General features: G+C 39.4%; 2 protein-coding genes across 3 annotated transcripts; one reads left to right on the top strand and one right to left on the bottom strand.

The window, feature by feature from the left end:
• Positions 1–451: 451 nt before the first annotated feature.
• On the top strand, positions 452–19730 carry LOC121324497 (serine/threonine-protein kinase Nek9-like). Of its 2 annotated transcripts, XM_041266469.1 has the most exons (24): positions 452–1208; positions 1905–2082; positions 2506–2561; positions 2722–2792; positions 3127–3232; positions 4939–5070; positions 5227–5337; positions 5874–5938; positions 6146–6196; positions 6411–6603; positions 6952–7096; positions 7262–7462; positions 7752–7798; positions 7984–8145; positions 8788–8896; positions 9332–9493; positions 9775–9942; positions 10046–10105; positions 10238–10416; positions 10677–10835; positions 11169–11339; positions 11520–11573; positions 18634–18722; positions 19104–19730. In XM_041266469.1, exons 1-23 carry the CDS (start codon positions 1020–1022, stop codon positions 18676–18678), a joined length of 2814 nt encoding a protein of 937 aa, XP_041122403.1. In that variant the 5' UTR covers positions 452–1019; the 3' UTR covers positions 18679–18722; positions 19104–19730. The 2 variants fall into 2 exon arrangements, with proteins under 2 accessions (XP_041122403.1, XP_041122402.1); XM_041266468.1 differs by lacking the exons at positions 18634–18722; positions 19104–19730 and adding an exon at positions 11669–13434.
• LOC121324498 (zinc finger C2HC domain-containing protein 1C-like) lies at positions 14651–18582 on the bottom strand. The gene is made up of 3 exons (XM_041266471.1): positions 17738–18582; positions 15790–17307; positions 14651–15507 (listed from the first exon to the last, which is right to left on the bottom strand). Exons 1-3 carry the CDS (start codon positions 17882–17884, stop codon positions 15259–15261), a joined length of 1914 nt encoding a protein of 637 aa, XP_041122405.1. The 5' UTR covers positions 17885–18582; the 3' UTR covers positions 14651–15258.
• Positions 19731–19868: the final 138 nt, after the last annotated feature.

Raw genomic sequence — 19868 nt, 5'->3', positions numbered from 1 at the left:
ACCTCAAATCAGCAGAGTAAAACACACAGATTAAAATATGCAGTAAAAAGCAATAACCAACAGGGGTCGCTGTTCACTCGTTTGAAACCATGCACAACACTAAAAACCCGTATTGCTGTTGAAATGGTTTAAAATAAAATTGTAAATTGAAGTATTTCCAAAGGAATATAGGATAATTTAAATTTTAGAAACCATTGCAAAATACCAAAACAATGTTTTCTACTAAAAGAGGGCTTTTAACCAGGTTTCTCGCTGCCGTAAACTTTAAATATAAGTGACTTTCAACTTTTTCAAATAAATCAACTTTGCCTGAGTCAGTATTACACAAAGTGATCTTTTAAACACCGGCTGTTCTATGGTTTGTACCCAGTACCTCTTACTGGGTTTTTTTTTTAAATTTATGACATTGTCAGAGGAAGTATTTCCGGGTCTTTTTTAGCAGCACTGTAAGATGGAGGCGCGGAGAGAAACGCATTGACTGTAAAAGTTCGCCTTAATATAAACTTCGTATGTATGAAATTACAGCGGGTAAATACAGAACAACTATCCGAAGCGCAGTTCCAAACCCCGGACGACAACCAGAAACACTTCGGTTCGAAGTCTGATGAAAGCGTCGGGGAGTCAAGTCAGGGTTAGAAAGTAATTTAAAGCCAGTTAAGTATACAGCAGTCATCGTTTTGACAGCTTGAAACCTCTAAACAATAAAAAACTACGGTTTGTGTTAATCACATTTGGAAAGTGCATGCGGTTAAAGGATATTTAATACCAGTTTTAGTAATTAAAACAAATAACATAAACAAAATAAATAGCCAGCCAGCTGCCTGCTGTTTTATTTGCATTGTATTGTGTGTCGTTGCTAGTACTGCATGTCTCAAGCAGAGCACAATTTAATTTGAAGATCTTGCGCTAGTACGTATAAGCATATCATGGTAGGTATTTGTTAGAATAGAGCTAGTTATATATTTAAAATTTTAAAGTATAAATACAGTATTAGAGATTAGTCAGCGACTTGGAACAAAATGACCTTAGAAGGCTATGAAAGACATTATGACTCGCTGAACTCGGATTTTGGCAGTGAATTGGATGGAACCGGGCCTAGGTCTGGTTCTGGGAGTTTTAGTGGGGAGCAAGAGAAGTTACATTACATCCCGATTCGAATCCTGGGACGTGGCGCATTCGGAGAAGCCACGCTGTACAGAAGATCGGAGGTAAACACAAAGCGACAGGGCTCTTGTTGGTTGCTATACTGTTGCTAACAGGTGGCTAGGTTGCTTTCAATTCATGTGCATGATAAAACTACAGCAGGGGGCGTCAGAAGTAATTTACCCAGATGTATTTATTCGGCAGCATTTGTAAATCAGTGTATGGGATATTCCAGTTGATGGTGGCATTTCTTTGCAATGTATTATTTACAACGTTGCAGCATGCACTAACATGTTGGAATTCTTCAGCTCCCGCTGGCACACAGGCAATACAAGTCACGACTTCTGTTTTTACCCTTCAAGCACTGCTTGTGGTTGAGATGTATAGACATTTGCATAATGGTTTAACAGGTAATGTATCGCGATGTGTATACCTGTATGTAGTGCTTGCATTGTAGGTGCATTGGTTTTGCCCAACGTTAACCACTTCCAAGCACCTTACATTTTACATCCTGCAGGAAGGTAGCATAAAAAGACATGACCCTATAAAAAGACCTGGCCCTTCCAGGTATTTAATTGAATAATATAATACAGTGTGCCTTTGCCACATGGTTAGATTTTAATTGGCCCAGTCAGGTGCAATATTAACCCTTTTCCTGGCTTGACAGTACTGTAAACTCAAAGTTTCTAGAAGTTAGTGGTATTGAAATGTTCTAATATGAAAGGCACACTCGTCTGATCTGGAATTCCATGTATTTACAGGATAACTCATTGGTAGTGTGGAAGGAAGTAGATTTGAACAGCCTTTCCGAGAAGCAGCGAAGGGATGCCATGAACGAGATTGTTATCCTGTCTGTTCTGCAGCATGATAACATCATAGCCTACTACAACCACTTCTTGGATAAGAACACCTTGCTGATTGAGCTTGAATACTGTAACGGTGAGCAGGGGTCCTTGTTTGAGGTCTGGGTAAAAGGAAACACATTTTGTCGTCTTCCTGAGATGAATGGCTGTACTGCACAATAGTGCAATGGTGAATCTTGGGAAGTCCTAGAACTCTGGGAGGTATAGCAGCTTTACTTGGGCCTTGTATATCGACCCGGCAGAGGCTGGATGAAAAGCAAACTGTACTGAAGGTTTTAATCTGCCTATATTTCATCTTTGTCATCTTTTTTTTTGTAACATGTATATTTTTGTACGCTATATGTGAAATGTTATAAACTAAATGGATATTGTACTAAAATCTAGTAAGTATTATTTAGAAATGAGTGGTATAAATAAGAGAAAAACTGCTTTATTTGTGTAAAGATTTATAATTTCTATCCTCCACTTGGTGCTTTAAGAAATGCTATCTTTATTTCAGGTGGAAATCTTCATGATTTAATTAACCAACAGAAAGGGAAGCTCTTCACAGAAGAGGTAAAGTGCTCTGTTTCATTAAACCCTGCTGTTCATGCCATTCTCTTCGGAGGGAAACGGCTCTGTGTTCTGTTCTGGCGTTGAAAAAAGTGCCTTATTTGGGGATGCATTTGTGTGTTAACTTTGTGTGTGTTTTCACTGCCTTCTCCTTTCTTCACAGACTATGATTTGGTACTTTTATCAGATAGCATCCGCCGTGGCTCACATACACAAAGCTGGCATTCTTCACAGGTAAAGTAAAGCATTCTGCTTGTGAGCTGCTGTGGTCACGTCGCGCCGCATTTACACGCCAGGGACACATCTGTGAACCAAACAAGGGTGCGCACATTCTTTTGAGGGAGGGCAATAATACATTCTAGCCATTGAAAAAGTATTTTGAAGTGTGTTTCATCTAAAGTTGTTCCTACAATACATCTTCGTTTCTCTGAAAGGTTCCCCTGCATGGTTTATTTTGTGTGTGTGGTTTCCTATGAAATGACCGTTTTGTCTGTGTCACCAAAGTGAGCCAGGGACCTCGTTAGAACTGCAGTGTAGGCAATATTTGACACTTGGTTCTGTTTTGAAGGGATATCAAGACGCTGAATATTTTCCTCACCAAAGCAAACCTGATTAAGCTGGGAGATTATGGACTTGCCAAGCAGCTGGGTTCCCAATACTCCATGGCGGAGACTGTGAGTACCGCTGCTGCCTGTTTATCATTGTTGTTGATTCTGTTTAACCCTGTCCCAGGTATCAAGGAGCAAGTCTACAAAGAGCTAGACAAGTACACAGGAGCCCCGGGTTTGACTCTGATACCTGTTCAATGGTTGCTAACAGTGGCTGTTTTGTAGTATTAGGGTGGTGAGGAGAGGAGGGGTTAATCTTTATCTAGGAGTTTGGTGGAGGCTTACCACTTGATCTAACACCTGAACTGCAATTTAGAAAGCTGCCAAGAAGCCATTTTTCAAATCAGACACTGTAACGAGCCTCGCCTGCTGAATTAGTAAGTGTCTGTTGTCCTTGACCGCTTGGGTTTCTATTCCTGTCTCCTCGGGGTCCCAGTGAGCAGAGGCCCTCGTTTGTCTTCAAGCTATTTTTGGCCGTGCAGGCTTTGCGTCTCAAGGCATGAGTTATGGGATGTGTCGCTAAGTTAATTTCCTTTTTTCCTGCAGCTTAAGCTTAGAAAAAAAAGAATGCTATTATTTTGGTGTCTGTTTATGCTATAAAGCAGGTTTCTAGCTTTGATGGCTTGTAAAAGAAAAGTATGATGCAAAGTAATAGCTTTTTCCTCTTTCAGTTTGTTCTGTTTAGTTTAATTCTTTATAGAACCAAAACCTGGATAAACATCAGGTGAAATGTTGGAGGAGAGACAGAACAGAGCTCACTGGACTCTTTGCTTAACTGTTTGAGTGACCCTATAAATTTGTTAAAGTTATCATATATATAGTAAATATGGACTAGAGAAGAGGGCTATAGTAGAAGAATATTGACCCGAGGGAAGACTATTGTTACCGACGGGACTATAATGCCCAAAGCCGCTATGGCTGAGTGAGCAGTATATATTTAATATGTGAATCAGTCACAGTTTTTTTATATATATATATATATATATATATATATATATATATATATATATATATATATATATATATACACACACACACACTTAAATATTTTGTTTAAATATAGCTGATACAGCATAAGTAAATAAATATCCATTTTAGTGTTTGGAGCATCTTTCTTTTGTAGTATGTTTTGTAATTCATTTTGTGTTAAATCACAGTATTGGTGTTCAGCCATTTTCTCTTGTTGTGAGTGCAGGGGAGGTGGGTGTTCCTTTGAAAAGGGATGGGACTGACAGTGATGTGAACCAATCACATGACAGACGGAGACTATTACCGGTGGTGTAAGGATGTCAGGGCAACAGTTTAATCTACTTTTTGCTCCGATGAGGTTTTAACCAATCACAAGCCAGGATTTCCAACCACTGATTCATATATATATATATATATATATATATATATATATATATATATATATATATAATATATATATATATATATATAATGTGTGTGTGTGTATATACACGGTGATTAGAAAGTAAGTTTACCACATCGGTGTTATGGTACGTTGATGTAGTAAACTTACTTATCACCCTTTATATAAACTCTATACAATATGTAAACAGACAGTCTTGTATACACTAAAACTAATTCATTGTTTACATTCACGTATTTATATGCTGATTATAAAGTCTGGGAACTTTTACCATAACATTTTCCAACAAGAGTTTTCCATTTGGACTGTGTTGCTCATTTTGATGGTTCTTTTTTTAAAAGTTAATTTTAAAGCGAGCACACAGTGTGATCCTGTTCTAAATGCCTCTTCTCTCTCCTAGTGTGTAGGAACCCCTTATTACATGTCTCCGGAGCTGTGCCAGGGTGTGAAGTATAACTATAAGTCAGACATCTGGGCTGTGGGCTGCGTTGTGTTTGAACTTCTCACGCTGACAAGGACGTTTGATGCAACGGTATGACTTCTTTTCAGCCAGTTTATGTCCTCTCTGTACTTGGTATGTTCCCTTTACTACAATGTTTAGCGCAATCGTAAGCATGTACGCTGTTCTATTTGGTTTCACCGAGCTGCTGATAAACAAGCCGAATCTTTCCATACCGTCTGTGTGCAGAACCCTCTGAACCTGTGTGTGAAGATTGTGCAGGGGAACCGCACCATGGAGGCAGATACTGACGTGTTCTCTGCTGGCTTGATTAATCTGGTGCACCAGTGCCTTGACCAGGTGTGTAATGATCTTTATGTTTCTTACAGACTTCATTGTGCAAACGCGGCAGCCGTTGTGTGCCTGGTTATAGTCCTGCATACATTTAGTTTCTGCACTGATTAGAATTTCACTGCCGGTTGTCGTCTCTGGGCTGAGAGTCCAAGAACTGGATCTTCTTTTGCCCCTGTCTGGATTCGAAATCGGGTCTGGGAAAGAAAAGGCCTGTAGCTTTGGCAAGGTCTAGTAAATAGATGGCAAGCATACTCTGTTCAAATTTAGAAATACTAAAAGAACTGTCATGAGATTTGAGTTTCTTTCCTTATTTCTAAATGTAGCACAATTGAGTGTTTTAATAGTAACGTTAAAAAAAAAAAAAACCTTGTCTGTGCGAGGCACTAGAGAAACCTGAAAACCAAACTTTGTTTATATGGTGTTTAACACTGTGTTATATTGTGTTAATCACATTAAGTATAGAAGCCTGTAGTGGTGTTTGCTTTTCTGATAATAAAAGCACATATAATAATAAGAAGTCATTACTTGTTTCTGTGTTTTAGGACCCAGAAAAGAGACCCACAGCTGAGCAGATCCTGGAGCAGCCAATCATTCTCAACCACAGGCAGTGAGTTTGCTTAAGTTTGGAGGGGGCTGCTATTTCAAATAGTCACAAATGTCTGTAGCTGAAAGTGGATGTGCTTCTCCTCCTCTAAATGTGTAATTCTCTCCAAATAATGAATGTGTCTCTCAGGAGTGTAGGGTGTAAATAGTTATTTTTTGTTTCACTGAAAACTAAATGAACTAAATGAAAGTGTTCCTTTGACTTTTCCAGAGCGTTGGACAATAAGGTTTCTCTGCTCAATGGACCTAATAAACGACCAAGGTATATTTTATTTTATTGAGTTGTTTATTTGCTTATTCTGAAACCTTGACTCCCCGCTCACTCATTAAAGTTAACAAAATGGCAAATGACCATTCTAAACCATTCACTAGAAGGATGAAGAGCTAAACAGAATAGCCAACTTGAGGATCTCAACCCGATACCTTTCTCACTGATCAAAGAAGGGCTAACGAGACGGCTGTGCCTTTCCCTCCAGGCTGAGTACAGCGAATGAGACCTCCATCGCCGTGGTAACATCGCGCTCCAGCGAGGTTTATTTCTGGGGGGGAGGGAAGTTCACACCCCAGAAGCAGGATGCCTTCAAGGGGGGCTGCAGCGCCCAGCAGGTGTGTGCTGGAGAGACTCACTTTGCCGTGGTGACGGTCGAAAAGGAGCTCTACACCTGGGCTGTGAGTATTAGAGCGCATTCTTTTGCATTACAACCACCAAAGGGACTGAGGAGTTACACATAAAGAAGAGAATCCAACTTGCCCAACCCTGGCTATTAATAAACAATTTCTACCAGATTTGCATGGCAAAATGTTCTTGTTTAGCTGTTTTATTTTAAGTTAGTGGAACTAAAAATCTTTTATGTGGTGCAAAATAGATTTTTTTAGTTTTTGTTTTGTTACACAGTAATTTAATCAAATGCCTAGCGTTGGCTGCAGTTTGATGTATACGTAAGGTGTATGGTGAAAAGTCTGAGTAATGTTTGGGGTGAAGGTTGGCAGTTGAACAGCTTTGCTGTGTGACTGCAGAATGTGCAGGGTGGTACGAAGATGGTCGGACAGCTGGGCCATGGAGACCAGGCCTCCTACCGCCAGCCGAAGAGAGTGGAAAGACTGCAGGGGAAAGCCATCCGACAGGTGGCCTGTGGGGCCGATTTCACTGCCTGCATCACCGGTGAGTGGGCATGCGTCAGGAAACAGGAATTTGTTTGTGTGTGTGTTTTACCAGTCTTAAATAACTAAAGCACTAAAGCAGGGTCGCTGCCCTGTTCATCTCTGGTTGTGACGCCATGTTTACAGGTAAATTGGGGTCTTATTTATTTCCCTGATTCTCCTCTAGATGAAGACCAGGTGTACATGTTTGGCTCAGACTACTACGGATGCATCGGAGTGGACAACCAGCATGGGTCGGAGGTCCGGGAGCCAGTTCTGCTGGACTTCTTCCTGTCCATCCCAGTGGAGCAGTTGTCTTGTGGGGACAACCATGTGGTGGTTCTGACCCAGGACAAGGATGTTTACTCCTGGGGCTGCGGGGAGCACGGTTAGTGTGCTCATCTTCACCGATTCCTCCAAGCGCCTTGAACTGCAGTGCGGTCGTCTCGTTGATAACAGAACAACATTACCCTCTCCAGCTAAAGTTTGTTTGCAGTAAACTCAGCCTTAAACTGATTTCTGCAGAAGTAAAACTAAAGGCAATTGTGTTGGGGCGATGGTGAGGCGTTCAGTGAAAAGGATTTGGAAAGATACATCTTTGATAATTGTGAATTGCTGATGAGCTGACATGAAGACATTGTTCAGTGGTTGATGGAGCTTGCTCTGTTTTCCTTAAGGTCGTCTCGGACTGGATTCAGAAGATGACTGGGCCACTCCTCAGCAGGTAAGAGGCTCAGTGTGACGATTTCACTAGCAGTGTTTAAGATCTCTAATTGGAAAGCCTGCTCTTTCAAGTGCAGTAACAGACTGTCAGGGATATCCAAAGTGCTTTCATTGTTAATTCCAATGTGTGATTTTTAGTTTGCGTTGGGTCTGTTACTCCTGATTTGTCTCTCTTCCTTGCTTTAGGTGGATGTGCCCAAGAGTTTAAGCATTTCCTCAGTGCACTGCGGTGCAGACGGGACTTTTTTCTTGACTCAGTCGGGGAAGGTGCTGGCGTGTGGAAACAACGAGTTGAACAAACTGGGTCTGAACCAGAGCATCTCTGGGATCATGAACCACTCTGCTGAGGTATGCCGTGGAGTTTACCTGGCCACACAACACCCTGAACCCCCTGCAGTGTTTGCAACAAGCACACTACTTTACCTGTGCTGCATTTTCAGTATATGTACTGATAGGTGTTTTTTTTTTTTGTTATTCACACATTATAGTTTAAATAAACTTTGTATTAGCTTTTACTAACTGACAAGCAAAGTAACTTTTCTCAGGAATGTTTGCAGGAGAAAGATTTGTTTCTTCTAAACAGTGTGGTTTGTCCTGTTCATGCTCCCTCCTTCAGCAGTGCTGGAGCACTGATTGGAAGTGTTCTCTAACTCTTCTAAGATATAGTTTAGAAGTTCAGTGCAAGTGCATTCCATGATACAGTAATGCTTGGAGAGGCACAAGGAAATGTATACAGAATGCCTGACATGTCTCATACCTCACTCTTATTACAATGCACGCATTTCTTTAGAAGAATTTAAAATTCACTGGCACTTTTATTATTTTGAAATTAGACACACCTTGCTTTGATTTTAGTGTTTGAATTCCATTTTCTTTGTTCAGATAATATGTTTGAAAGAATACATTTTGTGCCACAAACAAATGCAGTTGCCTTCATCTCAGATCTGTAGCAGTTAACCACGCATCAGTCATGCACGTTTCCTCCCCCAGGTTTACCAGGAGATCCCCTACACCACCTCCCTTACTCTAGTGAAACAGCTTGCCAGATTCAAAATCCGATCCATCGCTCCAGGCAAGACCCACACTGCTGCTATTGATGGTAAGGGTGCTTAGATCTGTATCATTCATTTTGGAAGAGTTAATGAGGTACACAGAAATGGAAATAGTGTGAATGATGTCATCCTCAGTAACATGACAGACATGTATCTTCCACTGCTATCATTTACCAGTTCCTGAAACCACCACCAGGTAATGTTGGCAAGCAGAGAGGAGAGGGGGTGGGGGGGTCACTCTGTCCACTATCTTGCAATACCTATTGCTGATGTAATATGCAGCTGTGGCTGTATTCCTGCTACTTTTGTCCATACTCACCTGTGTCACTTTGGCTGGTAGACCTTTATTCTAGTTGTCTATATTTGGAAAGGTTTTGAAAAATCTCCCGACCGGTAGAAATCCATAGAGCAGTCTGTAGCATGCTGGCGGGTGTAAATGAACATGGCTCTGTATCCATTTCTCTCTCTCACTCTCGTTTCAGAACGAGGCCGGCTGTTGACCTTCGGCTGTAATAAGTACGGACAGCTGGGAGTGAGAGATTATAAAAAGCGTCAGGACGTCAACCTCCTGGTGGGTCCCTTTGGGGGCAAAGAAGTCACCAAGGTGTCCTGTGGAGATGGCTTTACCATGGCTGCAACAAAGGGTGAGAGAAACGCACCACCTTATAACCAAACTGCCATCCTTGAGGACAGAGCGCTGCATCAGCCACTGGTACAGTAGAAGAGAAATGGGGAATGGTATTTTCGAAGAAGAATGTGTAAAACATTTTGCAAAGATTGAAAGGGTGCCACTTGAAAATCGACGAGCAGTATTTGCAAATCTGCAGTAATGAAATGCTCCTAAAGCATACCATTTTATACATGTGTATTACAAAGAATGTCGACAGAAGAATGAGGAATGGCGTGTGCTCTACTCTCACTGCAGATAATCAGATCTTCGCCTGGGGGAATGCCGGGAATGGTCGTCTGGGAATGCCACCGGCTAAAGGGTACGGCTCAGAAGTTTGTCCGGCCCTTCCCCGTCCGATTTTTGGCACCTTGCACCACGTTCCAGACTTGTCTTGCCGTGGCTGGCACACAATCCTTATAGTTGGTGAGTGAAGATGTTGACTGCAAATTGACCTATTTACAAGAGAGTCTTGCAGCTTGCACATGTAAAGTATTTAAACTGATACCTTGCTTACTTTGCTTTTCAGAGAAGGTTCTGAATTCCAAAACGATCCGTTCAAATAGTAGTGGGCTGTCCATAGGCATTGGTAAGTAAAGCTTTTTGATGCCAATTATAGTATGAACATTTATGGTTTATGGTCAGAGGTTTTAGGACTCAAACCAATGGCTGTTCACTACAAGGCCAATGCATTATACTGAAATATTTTTCTTCAATACAGTCGGCCAGGGCTCAACAACAGAAGTGGAGATGGAGAGTGAGCCTGACTTGGAGCCCCTGGATCAGCACAGAGGTTCGGGGGGCACAGTGGAGGCAGACGCAGGGGTGCGCAGGATGGAGACCCCCACAGACTCCCTCGCCAACATGACTGAGAGCTCATGTCCTGACTGGCTGCTCAGGGTTTGTAAAAAAAAAAAAAAAAAAAAGCCATTCACTCTCTGTGCTACTGAGATATACAGGATAGATAAGCAGTAAGGAATTGTGAAATCCAGCCCTAACAAAATCTCTCGTTGTTGTGCATATCAGTTGGCACAAGCAGGAGTCTGCAAAAAAAAAATGCTTGCTTTTTAATTTATTGCAGTGGTTTTATTTTGTATTTGGTCTTCTCGTGACTTTTTTTTTGTATTTTTTCAATTTTGTTTGTGTTCCGTCCTGTATAGGAGCTTGAAGATGCAGAGTTCATCCCAATGCCCAAGAATGCAGAGGGCTTCTCTCCAATGGATTTGTCAGTCTCCGGGCCTGAGAAGGATACACTTCCTTACGATGAGCTGAAGGGACTGAAGGCTGCAGCAGAACCACTGGCAGAGAAAGAACTCCCGGTAATGAGTTCCAAACCACTGCACTTTCTCGGGCAATAGTATACACCCGACTACACTGCTACTCCAGGGTGTGGTAAACCACTAAGCACCAGGGTTTCTTCATTCTGGAGACCTAAGGACCACTTTCCGGAGGGATGTTCCATGGGTAATACTCAAATCAATGTGTCACCCCTGGCCTCAAAGCCTTCCCGTGAGACATGCCCAAAGTAACGGACAGGGTATATGGTCAAGGTAGCAGTATACCCCTAGATCAGCCTGTATTCCTAACACCTAATTGCGTCAAGAGCGTATACATGCAATATGATTTATGTAGACTTTCAATTTCCTCTGCAGACTGCTTGTGTGGGTTCAGAGAAGGTGAATGGCGTTGGTGAGGAGCCAGCCACGTGCAAGATATGCAGCACGCCTCAGTGGGAGACGCAGCAGCAGAAATTACAGCAGGAAAATGCCCAAATCGGTGCTGAGCTGCAGAATCTGAGGAGGGTGATCAGTGAAGTGTCTCCGGTAAGGTCATCTTCAATCATTTTAAAAAAGTGGATTGTGCATAACTTTAAAATACATTCCGTAGTTTTTCAGTATCAGGCTTTTAGCATCAGACCATTTATTTCAATACAGTTCTGTGCTTGTGGTTTTGCAAATGTTTTCCAGTTTGAATGTCAATCTCACTTGACTTTGTGTTTGCAGTTGAAAGACACTGTAAGAAGACAGGAAGAAATGATTCAGGTGTTACAGAAGCAGGTATATATATGTATTTCTGTATAGCTGTTCTGTTTTTATGTATGCGCTGCCTTTTGACCCTGTGATCATGATCTGCAATTCTCTTTCTCCTATAGTGTAATGATCTGATGAAAGAAAACGAGAAGCTTTGGAAAGCAATTGAGACTCTTAAACTGAGCGATTCAGGGGCTGATCAAAAGAACCAAGAATCTGCAAGGTGCAGTGCTGAAATCAACGCTGCACATGGCACACAGGCAGATGTCTGTCAGTAGCCTGGGTCTTCAGTTGACCTGTTGTTACAGATTGGGTGACACTGGATCCTGTCTGATTTCAGTACGCATCTACAAGGCACAGGTATCCTAGCTTCGGTTCGGTAGCAGAGAAAGACAGGGTTCTCTTTTCTGCAGCATGAGAGCACCTCAAATGTATTTTTGCAAGGTGGGATTTGCTGATGCGTGTGACTGAAATGAAAGGTTACAGAAATAGGGAGGTTCTCACCAGTCAATTACAAAGTGTAGTTATTTTGATCGTTTTGATACGTCAAGATTTTAGCGTGGCAGATGGCTGAGCGATGATTAGATTATACAGTGTTAGCAACTTTGAAGTTGGAAAGGGTGCTTCATAGAACCAGAAACAGGAATAAAATGGGGTTTTTTGTGTTGTTTTTCCTCATTTGTTAAGTAAAACGTGCTGGAATGTAAAAGGAAGGATAAAATAAGTTATCCACACACAAGAAAACGATAAAGATGGTACAAACAGCAAGCACCACGTTTGAGGAACACAATCTAGGGAATTTTAGGGAAGAGGTAAAACAAGTTTAGTTTGACTAAGTATGTAAAGGGTTACTTTTTGAAAAGAAAAAAAAAAACTTTAAATAGACAGCCTCTCCTAAACTGTTCACAAGTTACTGTGACAGGTTTTGTAGTACACGTGCTTTAAGGTGGATGTTGTATATTCATTAGCTGATTTAGTTGTTTCTGCCTGGGCTTGTTTTTTTAACTATGAATGTTTATGCATTTTTACAGATTTTACTGGTGTGATGGTAATTAACTTTAGCTGTGTTAGCTGCTGTTTGTGGGCTGTAAGGTTAAATTGAATCATAAAGTGTGAAGCATTTATTTCGTATCCATTGTTAAAAGAAATTGTGACTGCAGTATCAACCAAACATGCAACAGATTGGCGTATTTATTTTTACTCTCAGCCAAGAATATTACATCTCTCACAGTGTTGATTTGTTTTAATTGCATGATAAGTGAAAACGCTACTTCCCTGAGGAGTCTTGTTCAATACAAATGTTCAGTTGGTGAATGAAACCACACATAGTTCTCACATTTATCCCACCGCTGATTTACATGTTTACTGTTTTTTGATCTTCAAATGAGTTACCACAGGTAGTATTTACAATGATTAAAATGCATAGGATTAATGTTGTGCTTTATATTTCAAGCGCTCATTGCTTTATATGTCTAGCTGTTACAGAACAGTATAATCAGTGTGGCTGCTTTCTTCCAAAGGAAACTCCTGCCTGTACATTCATCTTTTGTGTTTTGTACTGTTCACGGTTCTGGGATGTTTCTCAAAATAATTAGTGGTGGTAATATACAGGTTATTTTCCCATATAATGTAATTTCAGTTATATTTTCTTAGTCAAGGGACCTTTCTTCAATTTGTGGTAAAATATTGTTAAGGAAAATGTGATTGAATGCCTGGAAACAAATACATAAAGTTTATCTAGGTGTGTTTTTTTTTTTTGGTTGTTTATTTTTTTATTTTTTTGTTTATTTTAACGCTGTACTGTAGAAAACTAGCTGTGAATTATTATTATTATTAAGCAGACGCTTTTATCCAAAGCAACTTAAAGAAAATTGAACAATATGTAAAACTAAATTACAGGAAATAAAAATGAAAAACAAACATATGTACAATACCAAATATACAAAATAATTAAAGAAAATACAAAAAGATATATAAATAGGAATTTACAAATAAAGATTGAATAAGTGGTCTTTTGAGAAGATGGTGAAAAGCAGTAAAAGACTGAACAGTCCAGAGTATAATCGATATAGTAACCTAGACATAAAATGTGTGTGCAAGAGAAATGGCAGGCTAACTGGACTACTGATACATAGTGTTGAAACAGTCATTGATCCCAGTTGCCTTGTTAGGCCTTGGGGCTTAATCTGTGGCCTAAACTATGAAATGCAGTAAATGGTGAAAGTAACTGTAAGAGATCTACTGTTTTGGAAGGCCTATGGATCATGGTGATTGGTATCTTTTTTTTCATAAATAATTCACTGAGAATGTTTTTACAAAAGTAAAAAAAAAAAAAAAGCATTGTCACTTTTTCCAGACACCTTCAATGGTTACTGTTTTTAACAGATTGTTATTGAAATGTATTACCATGCTAAAGGACTACATGATCATTTAAAGCAAGTATGGGCCTTGAGTTCTGGTACGTGTTCCTTTGTTTGTGTTACTATTAATTAGTTTAACATGACATTAGTTTTAGGTCAAACTTGAAAGTTTCATTTTTTTTTTAATTTTGCTACATCCCAATCTTTTTTTAATATATATTTTCACATAACTAATACTATATGTGTTTACCAACCCCAAAGTATAAGTGCCTTAATAAAGAGTGATATTTAAGAGCATGTAAAAACATATTACATTTTCTTGTTGTTTTGAAATTCAGGCACAGTAATTAGTTATTTAACAAAGTTTCATGCATTTCTACGTATCCAAATAGTTGAATGGAACTGCATGTAGGTACTTCCCTGCCTTTTAAATTTCTTTCTTTAAGTTCCAAAATAAATTGGTAATGCCATGATTTCTTTCTGTTTTTAACTATTTTATTTTATCTTGTGCATTTTGCATGCTTTAAAAACATGTGATTTTTACAACTTCTCCTGGCCTGAGGGGTTAACAGTGTTTATAAATGTAATTTTCTTGTGTATTTGCTGAGTATTTCTTTGGTTTTTGTTTTTAATGGGCGTGTAATTACAAGGTCAAGCCTTGAGTACTGCATCTTTGCTTATACACAGTACACTGTTGTGTAAAGCACTGTCTTTGATTGTGTGTGTGGTGCAAATAAATTCAACTTTTAAAAGCATTTTGTTTTATTGTTGTTTTACAGTAATTAATGTAGCACCACATCATAGTTTTATCAAAGGGTTGGCCAAAAGTTGGACAGCTAAAGGCATGATTCTGTGAGAGATGACAGAAACAGACTTATTTTGCTAAATGTTCCACTTTTCTTGTCTGGATTGCGTTCCGTTTGTTTTGCTGAACAACAATTTGGGAATTGTGTACACTAAAAATAACAATCCCTATGTTGCACAACATTTGGAGCACGTGTAAATGTATTTGAAAACTCATCTGTAACTTTTCATAAGTATAATCGCATATAAAATGCTTTTTTAAAAAATTACATAAGAAAACATGTTTAATAATTGTAGTAAAAAGAGCTGCACTGAGATCTGTGGTTTGTCATCATGATGCTCTGGTCATAACAAATAAACAAACAAACAAACACTTGATTACTTCTATAAAATTAGATTGTATACAATGACGACTGTGTAAAATATATAGTTAATTTTAGAAATGAGTTCCATAAAATAAAGCATACTGAAGCATAGGCAGGTGGCTTGTTCTGAAAAACAACTGCCCCCCCCCCCGTGAATAGTCCTCTGGTTTCTCTTCAATGTTATCATTTTTTTCTCGGTGGAGGTGGTCTGCTCTTGATATTCTCACATTTTGAAATGTGTCTCTCTGCTACCCTTGGGGCAAAACGACGAGCGCAGTGTGGGCAGGAAACGTAGTCTGGGTTCTCATCAGGCAGTGGTGGAGGCAGATCAGACGCCTTCCCACCTTTAGCGATCACTTCCTGCACCAGTCTGGCTTGCTGAATGTTGCGAATAAACGTTTCATGCTTATGTCTCCAGCTGTTCTTCTTTGGCTAAAAATTCCAAACACCATTGAGAACAATGTGAACGGCAGGAACATTATATTTGTCAGAACAATACCAAACATTTAAACTACTGAATTCTACCTGCTGTTGCATCGTTTACCACCCTTTACAGTCTTGTTTTTGAATTTTTATTATTCTGCATCATTACATTCTTTTAAAAAAAATAACCTTTTAGAAGCTTGCTGGTAAATGCAAAATGTGTTTGCAATTCTCTGTCAATTACATATATCATGATAAGCAGAACTATTAAATGTACATTTTTGTTCATACCTGGGGTGAAGTATTTTTGCTCCTTCTGTTGATATATTGCTCCAGGTCAGTGCCCTTGGCTCTGTGCTTGGTGGAATCAAAAACTTTCCTTGTTGAATTCTGCACCTTTTCACAGATCTTACTGTGCCTTTCCAGTCTGTCTGCAGCAAATTTTCGGTTACAGGATGTACAGACTACCAGCTGGAAACTTGCATCATGCTTGCCATCCTCATTTTGTTGTTCTTCATAAAGCTTAGAGTGCCTACCACTGCATGTGGCTAAATCAGCATTTTCTGCTGGTGGTTCTTCCTTAAAATTTCCAGTATGATTTGCAAAGCTAGTTTCTGAAACTGACATGTTGTGATAAGAGACGTTTTCTTCAGTTAAGAAGTGTTTGTTTTTCTGTTTATCATATGTGTTATAACAGTTGGGAGACTCATTGATTTCTCTTAATATGTAATTGCTAGAGACTCTTTTAAGTTTTTCGGAGCGGGACTCATTGGAGTGAGAGTGTGGTCTCATGTGACTGTTATTTTCAACTAGATACGAGACATGGGCAATGTCATCAGACCCTTTTGAGACTCTATAAGGGCCTCTAAGAGCACTGTCGCTGCTGCTGCTAGACTCATCTCCTGTTGAATAGGCTGAACGGTATTTTACCTGTGCTCTTCCTCTTTGGCCCTGCTTTCCTTTTTCTTTCCTTTCCTCCCCAAGCTCCCTCTCCCTTTGAATCCTCCTCAGCTCTTCTTCTGTTCTCCTGAGCTTCTCTCGGAGGAGAGCCTCTCTCTTTCTGATCTCTTCCTGGAGATACCACTCTTCCTTATCTGGGCTGCTTTTCTCTCCCTGTAAACGCAGCTGCCCTCCTGTCTTTGACCTGGTGGTCCTCCCTCTCGACTGGTTAACAGTAGCTGGGGGAGGTGTCATATACTCAAGGTTATGGCTTTCAGAATACCTTCCAGTCCTCGGATTGGATCTTACACGAGCATCTGCAGGTGGAGAAGGCTTGAATGGTGAACTTCTTGTTGGCTCCATGGGCTTCTGGGACTTGGTATCTCCAGCTCTGAATACGTCATTGAGACTAACGGCTTTCCTGTAGTAAACTGATTTCAGTAGGTAAGCTCTGTCCACCCCAGCAGTTTTCTTGGAAGGTGCAGTGGAAGCAGGTTCCTGCTCAAACAGGTTTGAAGGGTTGTATCTAGCCCCAGCAGAATTGGAGCCCCTGTGCTGGGTAGCACCCGGTTGGTTACTTACTCCCCTGTGTGCTGCAGAATGAGTTTGAGGTTGGAAAGTGTTTCTCACTTTCCAGAGAGCTGCTTGCTGTTGTTGGTTATACATAGCAATCAGTTTTTGTTCCTTTTCTTCAAATTGCTTCTGTTGTAAATTATTTTTCATCAGTTCAAGTTTAGACAGGGGCTTAGATGTGTGCTGCCCTCTAAGCCCCAGTGATGGGAGTTTAGTAAGGTTTTTGTCACCGGCAGGCAGACTGACAATTTGAGAATATGGTTCCATTTTCAGGTGTGCCATTCCCCCCAATATATCCTATAAAGAAAAATTAATTGTGTGAATTATAACATTTAATCACATGTATGAATAACGTATTACTACTGTTTAAAACTGAAATAATTTTTACAGAAATACTATAGCATTAAATGCACAGAGATAAAGTAGCTATTAGTAAAGGCGTACTTGAAGATGGTCTGCATGTTTTACAGTGTTGTGTTCCATCCATTGGTAATCCTTGGAAAGGTGATTAATCTCTAGTTATGCAGGTAAAATATTTACAGATATTGAAAAGATACAGTAAAACACACATTTACATCTGTGTTTAAACAGTTATATTTACCATGTCAGTGTCAGACACATACGTTTGCTGGTTGTGAATAATGTCTGTCCTTCCTGCTTATTTTACTTTTTTTAAGTTAGTTTGTACAACAACAAAACAATGAAGCAGTGTGTTTGTTTCACTTACCTTGAATCTTAACGTATCTTTCTCCCCCGAAACAAAACTGTTATTTTCAGGTGTGTGGTGGAATTCAAGAAGGCTTAGCATAGCTGTTTTCAATACTGTTTTTCGGTAATGCGCTAGGGTAAAATATTTGCACGGTTTTAAGTGCATGCTGGCTTCATTCTTCTTTCCTAAAAGTTGCTTACTAATTTCAAGATGGTTTGACTATGCAGCCACAAGCCTCTTATTGTCCCCTTCCTTTTCCTGATACTGAAGCTGAATTTTCTACAATCGTTTACCGCAGCGTTTGTTGACAGATGTTGCCTGGAAACAAAAAACAAAAAAAACCTTAAGCTAGCTGTTACGCGTTGTAGTTTACTCGAAGCCTTTTTCAGTGAGCTATCTGGATTCGTGCCACAGCCCCTGAATTTGCAGTTTAAAAGAAGGTCAAAGGGGTGTTGTGTCGGCTACTGTACTGTATTGTGTTTTAAAATAATGTCATTTTAAAATAGTAACGTTGTCATCACATTATTCAGCAAAGATGCGTTCTTGACCAGTCAGTGACTTCTTGTGAAAGGATCTCAACAAAGCTGGTTACCAGGCCAACTGCTTCGCTTGAATTCCGTACGTTTTTTTATTTTTTTTGTTTGTTTGTTTTTTTATTGACATGCCATAACTGAATGAAGTACACACTGAGAGAACAGATACACCAGTTCTATTTTGGAGAAAGCGTTTCATTTTCTATTTACAAAATACTGCTGCAGGGTGAAAAATATTTTGACAATAAATGTCACAGGTAACCCCCTTAATAAAATGCCTTGCCTGGCCAAATACATTCCTTTTGCATTTTTAATCGCCTGGTCTTACATAACTGACATTTCAGTTGTATGCTTCCTTTTATTTATCTGTTTATAATTCAGGTGTTGGTCATGGCTGAGAATGAAGAGCTGATTTCGGTTGAGTAAGAGATGTTTGGGAGAGTGCAGGCCCTGTCTGAAAGTACACACAGGTAGCCAGTTTTGTATTCTGTATGTGAAATGTACTACACAATAAAGTTGCTTGTTTTTATTATTATTAAATTAACAAATCTATCTGAGTTAAAATTGAATTGTAATACAGTATGTTTTATTCGGGTGGACAAGGAGAATCTATTTAAAGTATATTCACTTTGTTTTATTAGCATCATGTTGTAGTCATGAGCATTCAGTATTGTTCCTACCTGCCCAGGTATTTTTTTCTTTCAACAGCATCAGTGTAAATTGTTTTAATAGCAGTCCAGTGAAATGCAGGTTTATTTTATTTATAAAGTTTTATTCTACACACTGCTCAGACTGTTATATTTTGTGGTTGATGCTTCATGTGGATTGTATTGAACTGGATTTATTTGCAGGCTGAAGGGAAAAGACTGGGTTTGGTTGGCTGGGTCCAGAACACAGAGCAGGGGACAGTTCAAGGTCAACTCCAGGGTTCAGGAAGCCAGGTGAAGGCAATGCAGGACTGGCTACAGAACAAGGGTAGTCCCAAGTCCAAAATCACCAAGGCGGAGTTCAGCAGTGAGAAGAAAATAGAGAGTCTGGAACATTCAGATTTCACAATTAATAGACAAAAGAAAGTTTAGAATTATTATTTTTGTAACGATCTAGTTAACAACTAGTGAAATTTGACCATTATTTAAAAACTTCCATTGATGCAATTGTGAATTTGTTTACTGTAAGTATCGTTACTTTATTCATTTATTATTGTATTTATTTTGCAAAAGATTAACAGTGTGACGTGAAGAATATGATTTAGTTAACGAAACAGTTTAAATGCTGCTTGAACCTGTATTGTATGTTTAATGTGTAATTGTGCAACGATAATAGCAATATTTATTTCATTGTTAAAATAAAAGCCTTATGTACATATTGTAGCTGCAAACGAATGCGTTGTTTTTTGCTGTGATTCAATGGGGTGGTCATGTGGTTACCATAATAAAAATATTGTTGGTATTAAATTAAGATACTTGATATATTTGTTCATGAATATGTGTCATATATTGAGAAGAAATGACCTGATTCAAGTTGGGTTCATAGAAAGAAAGGATACGATTATGTTTTTTGTTTTTATAAAGTTAAATGTATTGCAAGTCATACATAGACGATAAACAGTCTACAAT

The sequence above is a fragment of the Polyodon spathula genome, chromosome 12, assembly GCF_017654505.1.
Source record: "Polyodon spathula isolate WHYD16114869_AA chromosome 12, ASM1765450v1, whole genome shotgun sequence".
In the NCBI taxonomy this organism is placed as follows: domain Eukaryota; kingdom Metazoa; phylum Chordata; class Actinopteri; order Acipenseriformes; family Polyodontidae; genus Polyodon; species Polyodon spathula.
This window is presented reverse-complemented; position numbering and strand designations above follow the sequence as displayed.